Raw genomic sequence first — 13,156 nt, 5'->3', positions numbered from 1 at the left:
TTTGTACAAGTATGCTGTTGTACACATGTTATCAATGATTTGTACAAGTATGCTGTTGTACACATGTTATCAATGACTTGTACAAGTATGCTGTTGTACACATGTTATCAATGATTTGTACAAGTATGCTGTTGTACACATGTTATCAATAATTTGTACAAGTATGCTGTTGTACACATGTTATCAATGACTTGTACAAGTATGTTGTTGTACATATGTTATCAATGACTTGTACAAGTATGCTGGTGTACATATGTTATCAATGATTTGTACAAGTATGCTGTTGTACATATATATGTTATCAATGACTTTTAATTGCTAAAACAAAGATCAAATATAACAGCTATACCTGTGTCAAAATGAAATTATAAAATTAGCTTAGATTTAATTTGATAAAACTTTTGTTGCACAAGAACTGACCTTGAGACCCTCATTGGTCATCAAGGTTGTTAAACAACCCCTAGTAATAGCTGCACAAGTCAAAAGTAATATGCTTTCAAACTGAGAAACACTGTATTGAGACATTTATTAAATCATGGTAACCCCATTATGATCTAATATGTTTTATGGTTTTTTAATGCATTTTACAGTCCCCTTCTCGATCTGTACAACAATCTGTTTGTATATAGTTTGTATATAGTTGTCATTGGTCATTTACCTTCCCTGAATCTGTGGAACAATCTATACAGTTGACCTTTATGTTGCCATGGGTGACACCAGGAATAATCTGTACTCTCTGGAAATCACTGGCTAGAATAACAATATCACATCCAGCAGCATAGGCCTGAAAATTCACAAATAACTCATCTTTAGAACTCAAGTTGCCTGGCATAGTAACACTATAAAATAAAATCTTTAGTCACAAATATAATTTTGCCCCAAATGAAATGACATTCAGGAACTCTTTGCAGTGTTATATTACAAATGGTGGTGAAATACATGATTGATACATTTTTTCTTTACACATGACTGTTTCTGATCAAAAGCTTTGTAATTAATAGGTGTTTAGTGGACATCATGAAATGTGTTAAATGAAAATACTGTAAATCTATTTTATCATTGCGAAAAATGCGGCAGATTTTTCTCAATTTCGCAAAAATTATAATGTCATTTTAGTCTTAAATGACAAAATCACATTAATAAATATACACAATAATTTTTGAATTTACAGTATTCTTTTCAGTGACTTTGGACTGGTTAGTGGTGCTCAGTCTTTAGTTTTCAATGTTGTGTTTTGTTGCTGTTGTTTGACTTTTGGTCTTTTTTCCGTTTTTTGCCAAGTTGTTGTTGGTTGATTTCAACTTATGAGTTTGAATGTCCCTTTGGTACAAAAAAATGTATCTTTTGTCACTCTTATAAATATAACATTATGAAAGTCTTTAAAGTATCTACAAAATGAATATGGTTTTGTATCAAAATGCAAATAAGTCATTATGCCTTATCCAATACTAAATGAACAGATTATTAGCAGTCTCAACCCTCCAAGGTCAAAATGAAAGAATCAGTTTTAAGTTTAATTAGATTATTACACTAATCTAGTTTCAACCTCCAACATTTCCAAGGTTATCAGTTTTTAGTTTAATTTTATAACACTAATGTTCTGTTAAGAAGATGATTGATGTTAGGATGTTGTAATTGTTCTCAGCTTCATTGCTGTTGAATTTCAATAAATTATTGATCTCAATTTTAATCAAGACATACCCAATAACTGTACTTATAAGAGAGGTTTTAGGCTTCAAAATCCATTTGTGAATATTCAGGAAATTACATGTCAACTCAAAACCTCTAAAGATTTAATAAACTCAAAAATTCCAAAGATTTAAATATTTTATTCTGACAATTGTAAGGAATGTTTAATTGAATTTTTTCATTTAGTGAAAGGCAATAGAAACAGATATATCATCATATATCATCATCATCATCATGGGATGATGTTTCATGTTTTATATGCGATAAAATTTTACAAAATGTATAAACTTGTACTTTTAGGTAATAAATCTGTTTTTAAACACCTATAGAAGAAAATAAAGATCCTAAATGGTAGTGTATTAAAATAAAAGGGAGTGTAATGAAATCAGACTGGTATCTTCTACATTTGTAAATAAGTTGTCTTATCATACTGAATAAAATGGGTAGTATAAAATAGCTGCCTTGATCATGTAGTACACTCATGAAAAATATTGTTTGAAATTAATGTTTTAAATCTGTTATAAATTAAGATTTCTGCAATAAATTCTCTTAATTTCAAGACATATTGAACAGTTATTTTTGACCAGCACATTACAGATACTGACATTGCTTACTGTTTAAGAGAAATAGATTTCAATTGACCATGATTTTATTTTCACATCATTGTTTTTTGCTCATTGTTAAGGTTTGTTTAAAATATGTACTACTATCTTGTATGTTCTTTCCAACCGGGCCTAAATTAGTGGTTCTATACCTTAAAGGCTGTATGGTGACATGTAGTAAGTTGTTTCTTAAGATCTTGTACTTATGTCTTTGATGGATAGTTGTCTCATTGGAAATTATACCACATTTCCTTATTCTTAAAAGCTTAACCAGTGTGAAACAAATATTCCAATAAAGTATCAGCTGGTAGCATTCAGTCTATTCTACTGATTCAATGTGTTCACTCTTCCCAAAGACGTTAGAGTTTATGTCATTACCACACTATGATGTCTATGAGCTAAACAGTTCTTCATTTCCCATGAGTGTATCTCCACCGATACTCCCCTTAGGGTTTCTGACATTGAAATAATATTTTATCCTGTTTACATCAATGGATTAATGTATTGACTAAGTCTACGGCTATTTTTTTTGTATGACACACAAGTGACAATGAAGTAAAGTATTGATTAACAAATGACTTCTGGTCAGCTGTAGAAAATAAGCACTTAATTAGTAGCCAGGAGAATCTATATGATTTGTGTGTTGAAATGAGCTTCCAAGAAAAAAAATTTTAAATGCAAAAAAATCAACGGGATGACCAATGCAATAATTGAAACTAGTTTTTAATTTGGAAAGTAATATTGTATAACAACATGTGTGTACATCACACTGCTTTTCCACTCAGTTATAAATGTTTTATATCATTTAACATTCATGACATTGTAATATTAATGGTTGTTCAAGATTCCCTAGAAACACACAAACATGTACATGTATACATGTCAATTACTTTTTAAATTTACAGCAGAAAGGCAAGAAAACAATTATACCTTTATAAACTGCATGTGAAATTTATCACTCTATTATAACTGTACATGTCCTTCTTAATACCAGATATGTCATACATTTGTATGGCTAATTCAATGTTTTCAGGAGTACTAAGCTTTAAACTATTTGTACGAGGCGACTTAAAGTTCTCTTGCATGCAGTTAATCCTTTTTTTGTCCACAAAACAGTAAAGTTATTGGACCCTTAGGGTTATGCACATCTTTTACTTATGGCCACTGTCCAACATTATAGATTAGTTAAGTAGTTTAAGAATAGAATTTATGACAAAAATCTCGTTTGTTGATCTTTCAGTGCTGATATTTTTTTCTGTTAATTGTTCTCTCTATCTTCTTTATTAATTAGTAGGTTGGGATATATAAAACAAACAGATTTCACTATCAAAACATAAAATTTAGGGCTGGAATAGTTTTTTGTAGCATGAAACTTAACTTTAACCTTAAGCTTACAAATTTGAGGGGGGATAGGACCTTTATCGGGATTCCGGGATCGGGTGTTTTTAAGCTTGGGATTTCGGGATTGACCCTTTCGGGATCTGGGAATTCTTATTTTCTAATTTCAGGACCTCAGGATTTTGTATTTTTAAGCCCGGGATTTTGGGATTTCATGTTTTTAAACCCGGGATTTCGGGATCAGGACCCCTCCTCAAATTCATTTCCTATCAATGTAAAATGTTTTATAAACTGATTTAGTTTCAATTAACAATAGATATGTCAACAAGATTGATCTTAAATGTAACTTTCTAAGCAATTTATTAGCAGATAATAAAGGAATTGTTGAAATCAATTATTGACAAATTAATAGTACTAAATATTTTGCATCAAAAACAAAAAGTCTCCTTTACTTATGGAACAAAATAGGAATTTGATCTAAGCCATTACTGATGATCAATATTTCACCAATAGATCAAATTAAAATACCCTTTGTCATAGAAGTTCTTGGAACCACAAATCTCATATTAATTACTGGTACATATTCAAGATACAAAGATCAAAGGTGTAATTCTTCCACTAATGCAATTTAATAAGGAATCAATTGATTGTTGGTTGTTTAATTAAAATCCAGTGGCAAATATTTCATGCATGTTCAGGATAAAAATCAAATAAAACCATAATAGAAATCCAAAATCAATTATTATTGTGTGTCCTAATATTATATATATTTTCTGTCCCTCTTATATTAAAAATCAAAGATATAAAGATGACTCAAAACAAGTCAGGCACAATATGACACAAATCACGGAAAAGAAACACAATATGACACAAATCATGGAAAAGAAACACAATATGCCACAAATCATGGAAAAGAAACACAATATGACACAAATCATGGAAAAGAAACACAATATGACACAAATCACGGAAAAGAAACACAATATGACACAAATCACGGAAAAGAAACACAATATGACACAAATCACGGAAAAGAAACACAATATGACACAAATCACGGAAAAGAAACACAATATGACACAAATCAGGGAAAAGAAACACAATATGACACAAATCAGGGAAAAGAAACACAATATGGCACAAATCAGGGACACAATATGACACAAATCAGGGAAAAGAAACACAATATGACACAAATCAGGGAAAAGAAACACAATATGACACAAATCAGGGAAAAGAAACACAATATGACACAAATCATGGAAATCACAAATCATGGTAATATATCACAACATGACACAAAGACACAATTCATGGAACAAACACAACATGATCTAAACTTTTTTGCTAAATTATGACTTAGAAGCACAACATGACCATGATGACACAAATCATGACTTAAAAACACAACATGACACAAAATCATGAAAAAGAAACATGAATTCGAACATGACACAAATCATGGAAAAGAAACACAACATGACACAAACCACAAAAAGGGACACAACAATGTAAATATGACGGAAAAGAAATTAAAAACCAACATGGCACAAATCATGACACATTAGGTATGAAACATCACAATAAATGAATTAGAAATACTGATGACTCAGCACAAAACATGACTGATCTTGATTCATAGCATATATGATCTCAACATTTCTGAGGAATCTGATTTTATATAATCATAACAGAAGGACTGAATTATTTCATGGAATAAAACTGACGATGACAACAAGACTGATACATAACAGCTTGACACATTGATACTTCATATTGATAAAATACACTGAAAACTTTTGAGTCAAAGCCTATGAACTGATTCTCATACAAATATTTGAGATACATGTGGTACTGCACTAGAATCTGACTATAGAAAATCTAGCAACTCTACTTTTAGTTCTATAAAGGTTTACCTTTATGAGGATGTATCACTTAATATTTACATGTATGCATAAAATTTAGTAAAATACAATACACTTTCATCAAATATTTACATATTAAACTGACTATATTCAATATTCAATAATCAATTCTACAGAAGAAAAAAAACTTTCACTGTGATGAGAAGAAATCAATCAACGTACAGAGTGAAAGGCTTTAAAACAGCCTGACAATACAAGACATTTCTTAAATAATTTATTGGTAAAATTCAATAAAGATATTTACTTTTGCCTGTCTTGTATCATTAATTCTTTTCTTGCTATCAAATGTCCCTCAATTTCTTCTCATATTTCTAACTAATTCTAGAAATCAACATGTCAGCTGACAGTTTGGTATACAAATGTTTATAATTCACATTTCTATCAGGCTTCAGAGAGATTTCATGGATTTGGACATCACGAACTAGGGATTTAAAAGTCTTTATTATGGACTGGTGAAATTATAGTGAAATTCCAAAGTAATACAGAAATCAAATTCAACTACATGTAATATATAAACATACATGACATAGCTAGAGTTGTAAAATATATCATGTGTATATGTCAAAAAGCAAAATGAAAAGTAAAGAGAAATTTTAGTATCATTAAAAATGTGGCATCATGAAAACAGTGTCCTTGTATTAGAATTCTGATTGTAGGCGTCTAATCATTAATCATTTGTCTACAGCTTACAGAGCCTTTTATTAATCAGTAAATTGGTCATTGTAATAACTCTACAGCTACCTAACCTTAACTAATGGAGTCAATAAACATTTATAATCTATAAAACTATAACAAAATACTAGTCTAATACTGCAGCAAACCAAATATTATCATCAACATAGCCATAGGCCATGTAGGCTATTCTCTTACACAAAACAGAGAATTTAATTGCAATTTGGATATTATTAAACATTCAAGAGAAAAAAATATTAAACCATTTCCAATTTTGCAGCTGTCATTTATTAATTCTGTATATACATGTAGTTCTATTCTTTATAAATCATGCATTCAACTAGGAAAAGTATACTAACTAAAGCAAAAGAACAGAAATTTATGAATGTAATATTATGAAAGCTTGTGGATAGTTGTCTTATTGGCAATCATACCAAATTCAACTATTTACAAATTTGGATTAAAGTAATACAAGAGGCTGTCACAACGACAGCAAACTGGATTTATTAATATTTATTTGTGTCCTGGCAATATCACAAGAACCATTACTGATGAATGGTGAAAGTGAAAATCATCAATATCAAATTTGACCTCCATTTTGTCATCAGTATCAACATCTTAAAATTTGAAAAGCTTAGATTGAATGGTTCATGAGTAAATGCAACAGCGTGAATGGAAACGCCATTTCACAATCTTTCAAGAACCATAACTCCTGAACGGTAAAACTCAAAATCGTCATTATTGAACTTGACCTCTAATTTGCCATCAGTAACAACATATAAAAATTTCAAAAGCTTTGAATGGTTCATGAGAAAATGCACGGACACGACTGGAAACTCCATTTTTCAATCTTTCAAGAACCATAACTCCTGAACGGTAAAAGTCAAAATCGCCATTATTGTTGTTCGGTGTGAGCCAAGGCTCTGTGTTGAAGGCCGTACTTTAACCTATAATGGTTTACTTTTTAAATTGTTATTTGTATGGAGAATTGTCTCATTGGCACTTACACCACATCTTCCTATATCTATTGACCTCCATTTTGTCATCAGTAACAACATATTAAAATTTGGGAAGCTTAGGTAGAACAGTTCATGCTTAAATGCATGGACACGACTGGAAACTCCATTTTTCAATCTTTCAAGAACCGTAACTCCTGAAAGGTAAAAGTCAAAATCGCCATTATTGAACTTGACCTTCATTTAGTTGTCAGTAACAACATATTAAAATTTTAAAAGCTTTGGTTGAACGGTTCATGAGTTAATGCACGGACAACATTTGATTGCCGCCCGCCTGACCGACCGACTGCCCGCCCGCCCGCCAGCCGCCCGCCCGCCAGCCTGCCGTACATCCCCAAATCAATAACCGAAATTTTTGTCACAAAAATCCGGTTAATAAAAATACAATGTACATAAACATGATAAAAATTATCAATTTGATCTGGATTTAGGTTAGGTCTTATTGATGATGATCTATAACAAATCTTTTAATATTCAGTATAGCTATTATTGCTGTAAATCATAATTGTTTTTCATTTATAATACATGTATCTTATTACATACATTGTACATGTACATAAATAAGCCTGTTTTTGTTTAAATTATTCAAAATTTGTAATTTCAGGTTTTTTTATCATGTTTATAGTTTACTACCTGATACCTGATATATATATGGTATGGGCTTTGCTCGTTTGTTGATATATTTGTCATGTTTGTAGTTGTATGGTGATCATAGTCAATAACTTCTACAGTGACAAATTTGGTTTCTGGTGGAGAAATTGGCAATCAAAAAAACATCTTCTTCACATAAATTCATATTAAAGCTTTAATTTCACTATGACAGTAGAAAACTTCAATGTCATCATGGTCATTGAAGCATGACTGAGACCATAAATTATATTCTCAAAAATTTCCAAAACCATGGACAACCATTAACAGTCATCAAAATATAAAATACTACTGAAATTATATTTAGTTGCTTATAATCAATCCAGCATCACATCTAAAATAATCAAAAGTTCAGAATAATGTGAAGTCAAGGGGCAATAACTCTGACATGTGTAAAGAGTCAATTGATGGTTTTGGTCATTTCAAGATTTATGGATCTTGGATTGTATTCCTCTTTGTTGTTCACATTTACTGTATTCACAGTTTGCACCAAAAACTTTTACATCTACTAGTCTGGAATCTAAATATATCAAAACTTGTCCTTTTATGACTAAATGTCGCCTCAGTTGACAATGTTTTCTCGGGGTAACAATCTGCTCTATCACTCTCTCAGCTATGTGTTATTTATATATAGTAAAGGAACAACAGAAGTGAACGTACAACAATTTGTACTTGATCTGAGTTTTGTGGTTATAAGAAATGTGTATCATGGTGTATGGTCCATAAAATTTGATTGATGCAAATTTTATTTTTGTAAATGAGCATAACTCTAGGATTTGTGACAACCCCAAAATTCAAACTAGATAGATCTGTTATTTGTGGTAATAAGCATATTTGTGCATTGTGTACAAGTTTCAAGTATCTTATGTTATTTTTTTATGTAGATATTGACCTCATTTACTATTTATACAAATTAACAATGTAGTTGAAAACATTCAACAATCAGGATGACTATTACAACTATAACGACTCTACCCTAAGATTATTAATTAATCTAAAGATTTATTGTTTTTGGAATGGGAAATATGTATTACCATAATGCTTCGAAACAAAACTGTTGTCATACATGTACAAATGTAACATGATAACATACATACATGTATTTAAAAGTAAATGATGTAAATGTACAGAAAAGGGGGGAACATTGAGAATTGTATCGACAAACTTGATAGTATGTACAACAATATTTCATTGGTACATTGTAGACAAATAAATGGACAATGAGTCAACAAGATTAGGTAAGAAACTCTTACATTTAGAATTAAATGATTGAAATACAAAATGTAAATTAATTTTTGTCTCCTGTCCTGGCTGTGTAACATGTTTAGGGGGACATAGAAATACCAGGTGTCTGTCCACTTGAAAGTAAAAACTAGTGAGTGAAAGTAAAATTGTAAGGTATAACTATCCCATGGGTAAGTGTATTTTCATAAAAAAAAATCATTATTTTGATTAAAAATATAATCATGATAATATCAATTTATGTTTACACTTATTATTTTTAACCTCTTCTGACCATTCTGGAGACTGAAACATTTCAAGAACAATTCTATTTATAATTGTTGCAGGTTATTTGCAATATCACCAGCTCAACATACGTCAAAGGCACAGGGGATTCCACTGACTGTATACAGATTTTTTTCATGGGAGTCATGTGTTTGTACATGTAGCCGCAATATTATATTAATGGTCTGCAGTCGATTTTACATAATAAATAACGACTTATTGATCGTAAGTATACTGATTTGTTCATGACTTAAGACCAATCTTAGTCGTAAGTTTTTTTGTGAAACCGACTCCTGACATACTTTCTAACTTTCCTGTATTGTTGGCAATTCATGTAAATGTTTATATTTATGGACAAGTACATGTATTTAACACAGAAAAATACTAAACTTTTCCAATACACCTATCTCTATTTGGAAATCTGTCCCGGTTGACCTGAGAATCTGCCCTGCTTGAACTATCGATGTCATACAACATCTTTTCCATTGTGGTGTTAAATATTTTGCATTGTGACGTCAAAATCTTATGGGAACAGTTGAAATTATTAGTTATGGCGGACAAATAGCGATAAGTGTAAAACTTTAGTTGTTATGGTTATCATGGTTATTGCGCATTAGAATGAAGTTGTATTCAGACAGAAATAGCGTGAATACAGAAATCTGGATGAAACAATACACAATTACTTCCCTGTTGTATGACACACAATCAACTTGAATGTGCTTCATACTTTCACTTTTAGAATATAAAATATATATATGATGCCTAATTGGTGGAAGGGTTTATGTTTCCAACTTTATGAGAATTATTTTTATAGGCAATTTAGCTTTTTAACATTTCAAAACTTTGTTGTTGAGCTTGAGTATTGGTCCTCAACTGCATAGTATTGCTACAAAAGTTGATAGTATGGGGTCTTAATTTAAATGGCCAAATATTAATTTATTTATCCAGTCTGTTTATTACACATGTTATGTGTAACAGGTGTCAGGAAATGATGACAATTTAAATCAAATGAACAGCGTTTTATTGCTTTTTTCTTGGTTAATGAGCTTGTAAAATATTTGCAGAAATCTATTTACACGACGGCAAAATTTAGAATGTTATGATCAGGTGACACTGGCTGGTCGTGATCAGGATCGCTTCCTGATACAAGTCATGTTTACAAACATTTACCGTGAAATGTATGCCTTCAACGCTTCCTACAGCATAGCACTGATCACCAGGATTACATGCACCCGTTAGGACCTGATGCCGGTTCATGTTTGTCTACTTCTTTTGAGTTAACATCACATGTTTAGCATGTAAATATGTAATCATCGAAACTCCTCCTCAGTCGTCGCCATAATGGGTCAATTTTTACAAGGGAGATAATTTTGCTTCGAAAGATTGCAACACAATCGATCAGTTTCAGTTTTCAGTCCAAGATCGTCCCAAGATTCGCCAGAAAAATCTAATATTAAAGAATGAAAAAATGCAGTCTGAGCATGATACATGTAAAACATGTGGAAACTTATCAATTCTTATAAGCTTGTTGATTTATAACTGTACCAAAGACAAAAATCAGTTGATTGATTGGTTGCCCGATTGATTAATTGATTGATTGATTGGTAAATGATTGATTGATTGCTTTTATCAGAGACATATAATACAAGAGATTGGCAACTCAGCGAAATCCCGTATTATGTTTGTCTTAAGCGTAAAAGGTATCACATGTTCCGAGATATTTCACTATGAAGATGAGCAAGGATTTGTATAGTATACAAATCCTTGAGATGAGCATCTAGAGAGAAATGACTTAAAGTGCATTAGACAGTCCACGTACAGAGTGAGAAGAAAACTTATTGCTTTGCTGGGTATAAAATACAAGATGTGTCAAAAAAGAAGAAAATAGATGCTTTTTGCTGATTATGTTTTAGCCACATGGGATATGTTGATGACACAGTGCTGTGTTCCCATCATCCGTATATGGTCTCAGATCTGCAGTGACATCACAACATGTAACTGACCAATCAATGATTAGAATTTGTGTAATATAAACAATGTTGAGAGGTGATGCAAATAAGAATCCTCTAGACTTTCCATATACTTCAATGCAAATTAATTTAATTGATATATATTGTTATCAGTTCAATATAGTAATTTTACTCTTTTAATATTGTTAAAGACACTTTATAATATCTCCATTTTGATTTTTAACATACTATAACCTCTGGTTAAAAAATAATTGGCAATATAAATAATCAGTAATCACCTTCAAATAGATGAAAAGTCTAGAGGATTCCTGTTCCCATCACCCCCTGAAAAATGTAAATGCCAGGATGTCCGGATCTGAGATATTATGGAACAGAAGTATTCCACAGGAATTATTCTGAACTGTTTTATGCATTTCATCCTTTAATGTTTGTCTTTTTGGACAATAAAGTGAAGTTACAAGCTACTACTTACATTAAATTGGGATGACGTACCCATGTAGCAGCAGTAAGAAGAAAGTATGTTTCAGAAAAGGAAACATTTGCCGTGTAAACTGCCTGTTCCAAGTCCAAATAAAGGAGGAGGGAAATCATGTTTCTTCTTATTGGCACAATCGTATGTTTTATTTTTGGCGTAATGATCCCATGTAATTTTAAAACAGGTGGCGCAAATGTAATATTGATCAATATTGTAGAAAAAAAGTTGTGGCGCAAAAGGAGGCATTTTTGGCGCAAACAGATCTCTCCCATAATTTCACAGTGTGACATGTATATTAGGCTTGAATTATTCGATGGTCAGGTAAATCACAACCTGTTAAAAAGAGTTTTATTTGACACCTGGTACACAAGAAGTTGTTACACCACAGGTGTCCACACTCTTTCCGAAAATACTATTTACAAAATATAAAATTAATTAATGTGTAGAAAAAATAATTTATTTGTTTGTTTATTTATAATATGGTATCTGTTACAGACATATCTGGCAGCTCGCCTTTGGACCATCTCGATCTTGGAGGTTTGTTCAACTGTGTGAGGGTCCCATATTGAACATGAATATTCCAGTTTAGGACGGACTAGTGCCAGATATGCCTGAGTTTTGATGTTCTGACATGATGTTTTTAAGTTTCTTTTTAAAAAGCCCAGAGATTTGTTGCCATTAGCTATAATGTTGTCTGTATGTTTTGACCATTTTAAGTTTGCTTGAAGTGTAATGCCCAGATATTTAGCCGAAGAGACAAGTTCCAGTTTGTAATTGTGGAGGATATAGTCATGTTTAATGGGTTTTTCTTCTCTGAGACTGTAAGGACTGTACATTTGTCTGGATGGGAAGCCATCAACCAGTCTTGCTCCCACCTAACAGCTGCATCTAAATCTAACTGTAGTGCATCACAGTCACTTTGAGATTTGATAGTTTTGTAGATGATACTGTCATCGGCAAACAGTCTGAGCTTACTGGATGATAGGTATTCTGGTAGGTCATTAATGTATACCAAGAATAATACTGGGCCCAGAACTGTGCCTTGAGGGACACATGAGGTGACTGGGGCTAGGTCAGATGACTCTCCATCCAGGACAACTGTTTGTGTTCTGTCATTTAAGAAGGCAGAGACCCAGTTTAAAGTTTCATTTTGGATACCGTAATAGTGTAATTTATAGAGTAATCTTTTATGAGGGACTTTGTCAAAGGCTTTGGCAAAGTCCATTATAATTAAGTCTATTTGAGTATTGTTGTTATTATTAGCTGCAAGTTCTTGGGTGAATGAAATGAGTTGAGTTTCGCAAGATCTAGACTG

General features: G+C 31.7%; 1 protein-coding gene across 2 annotated transcripts in view; it reads right to left on the bottom strand.

The window, feature by feature from the left end:
- The window catches only part of LOC139519192 (dmX-like protein 2), a 101,063-nt gene extending 90,301 nt beyond the window's left edge, over positions 1-10,762 (bottom strand). For both annotated transcript variants that reach the window (XM_071311063.1, XM_071311064.1), the window contains exons 1-2: positions 10,567-10,762; positions 659-784 (exon numbers count right to left, since the gene is read on the bottom strand). In XM_071311063.1, the coding sequence (XP_071167164.1) occupies positions 659-784; positions 10,567-10,653 (213 nt within the window). In that variant the 5' untranslated portion in view covers positions 10,654-10,762. The remainder of the gene's footprint in view (positions 1-658; positions 785-10,566) is intronic.
- Between the last annotated feature and the right edge of the window lie 2,394 nt (positions 10,763-13,156).

Source organism: Mytilus edulis, chromosome 4 (genome assembly GCF_963676685.1).
Source record: "Mytilus edulis chromosome 4, xbMytEdul2.2, whole genome shotgun sequence".
NCBI lineage: Eukaryota > Metazoa > Mollusca > Bivalvia > Mytilida > Mytilidae > Mytilus > Mytilus edulis.
Note: the sequence above shows the minus strand (reverse complement) of the source record. Positions and strands in the feature narration are given on the sequence as shown.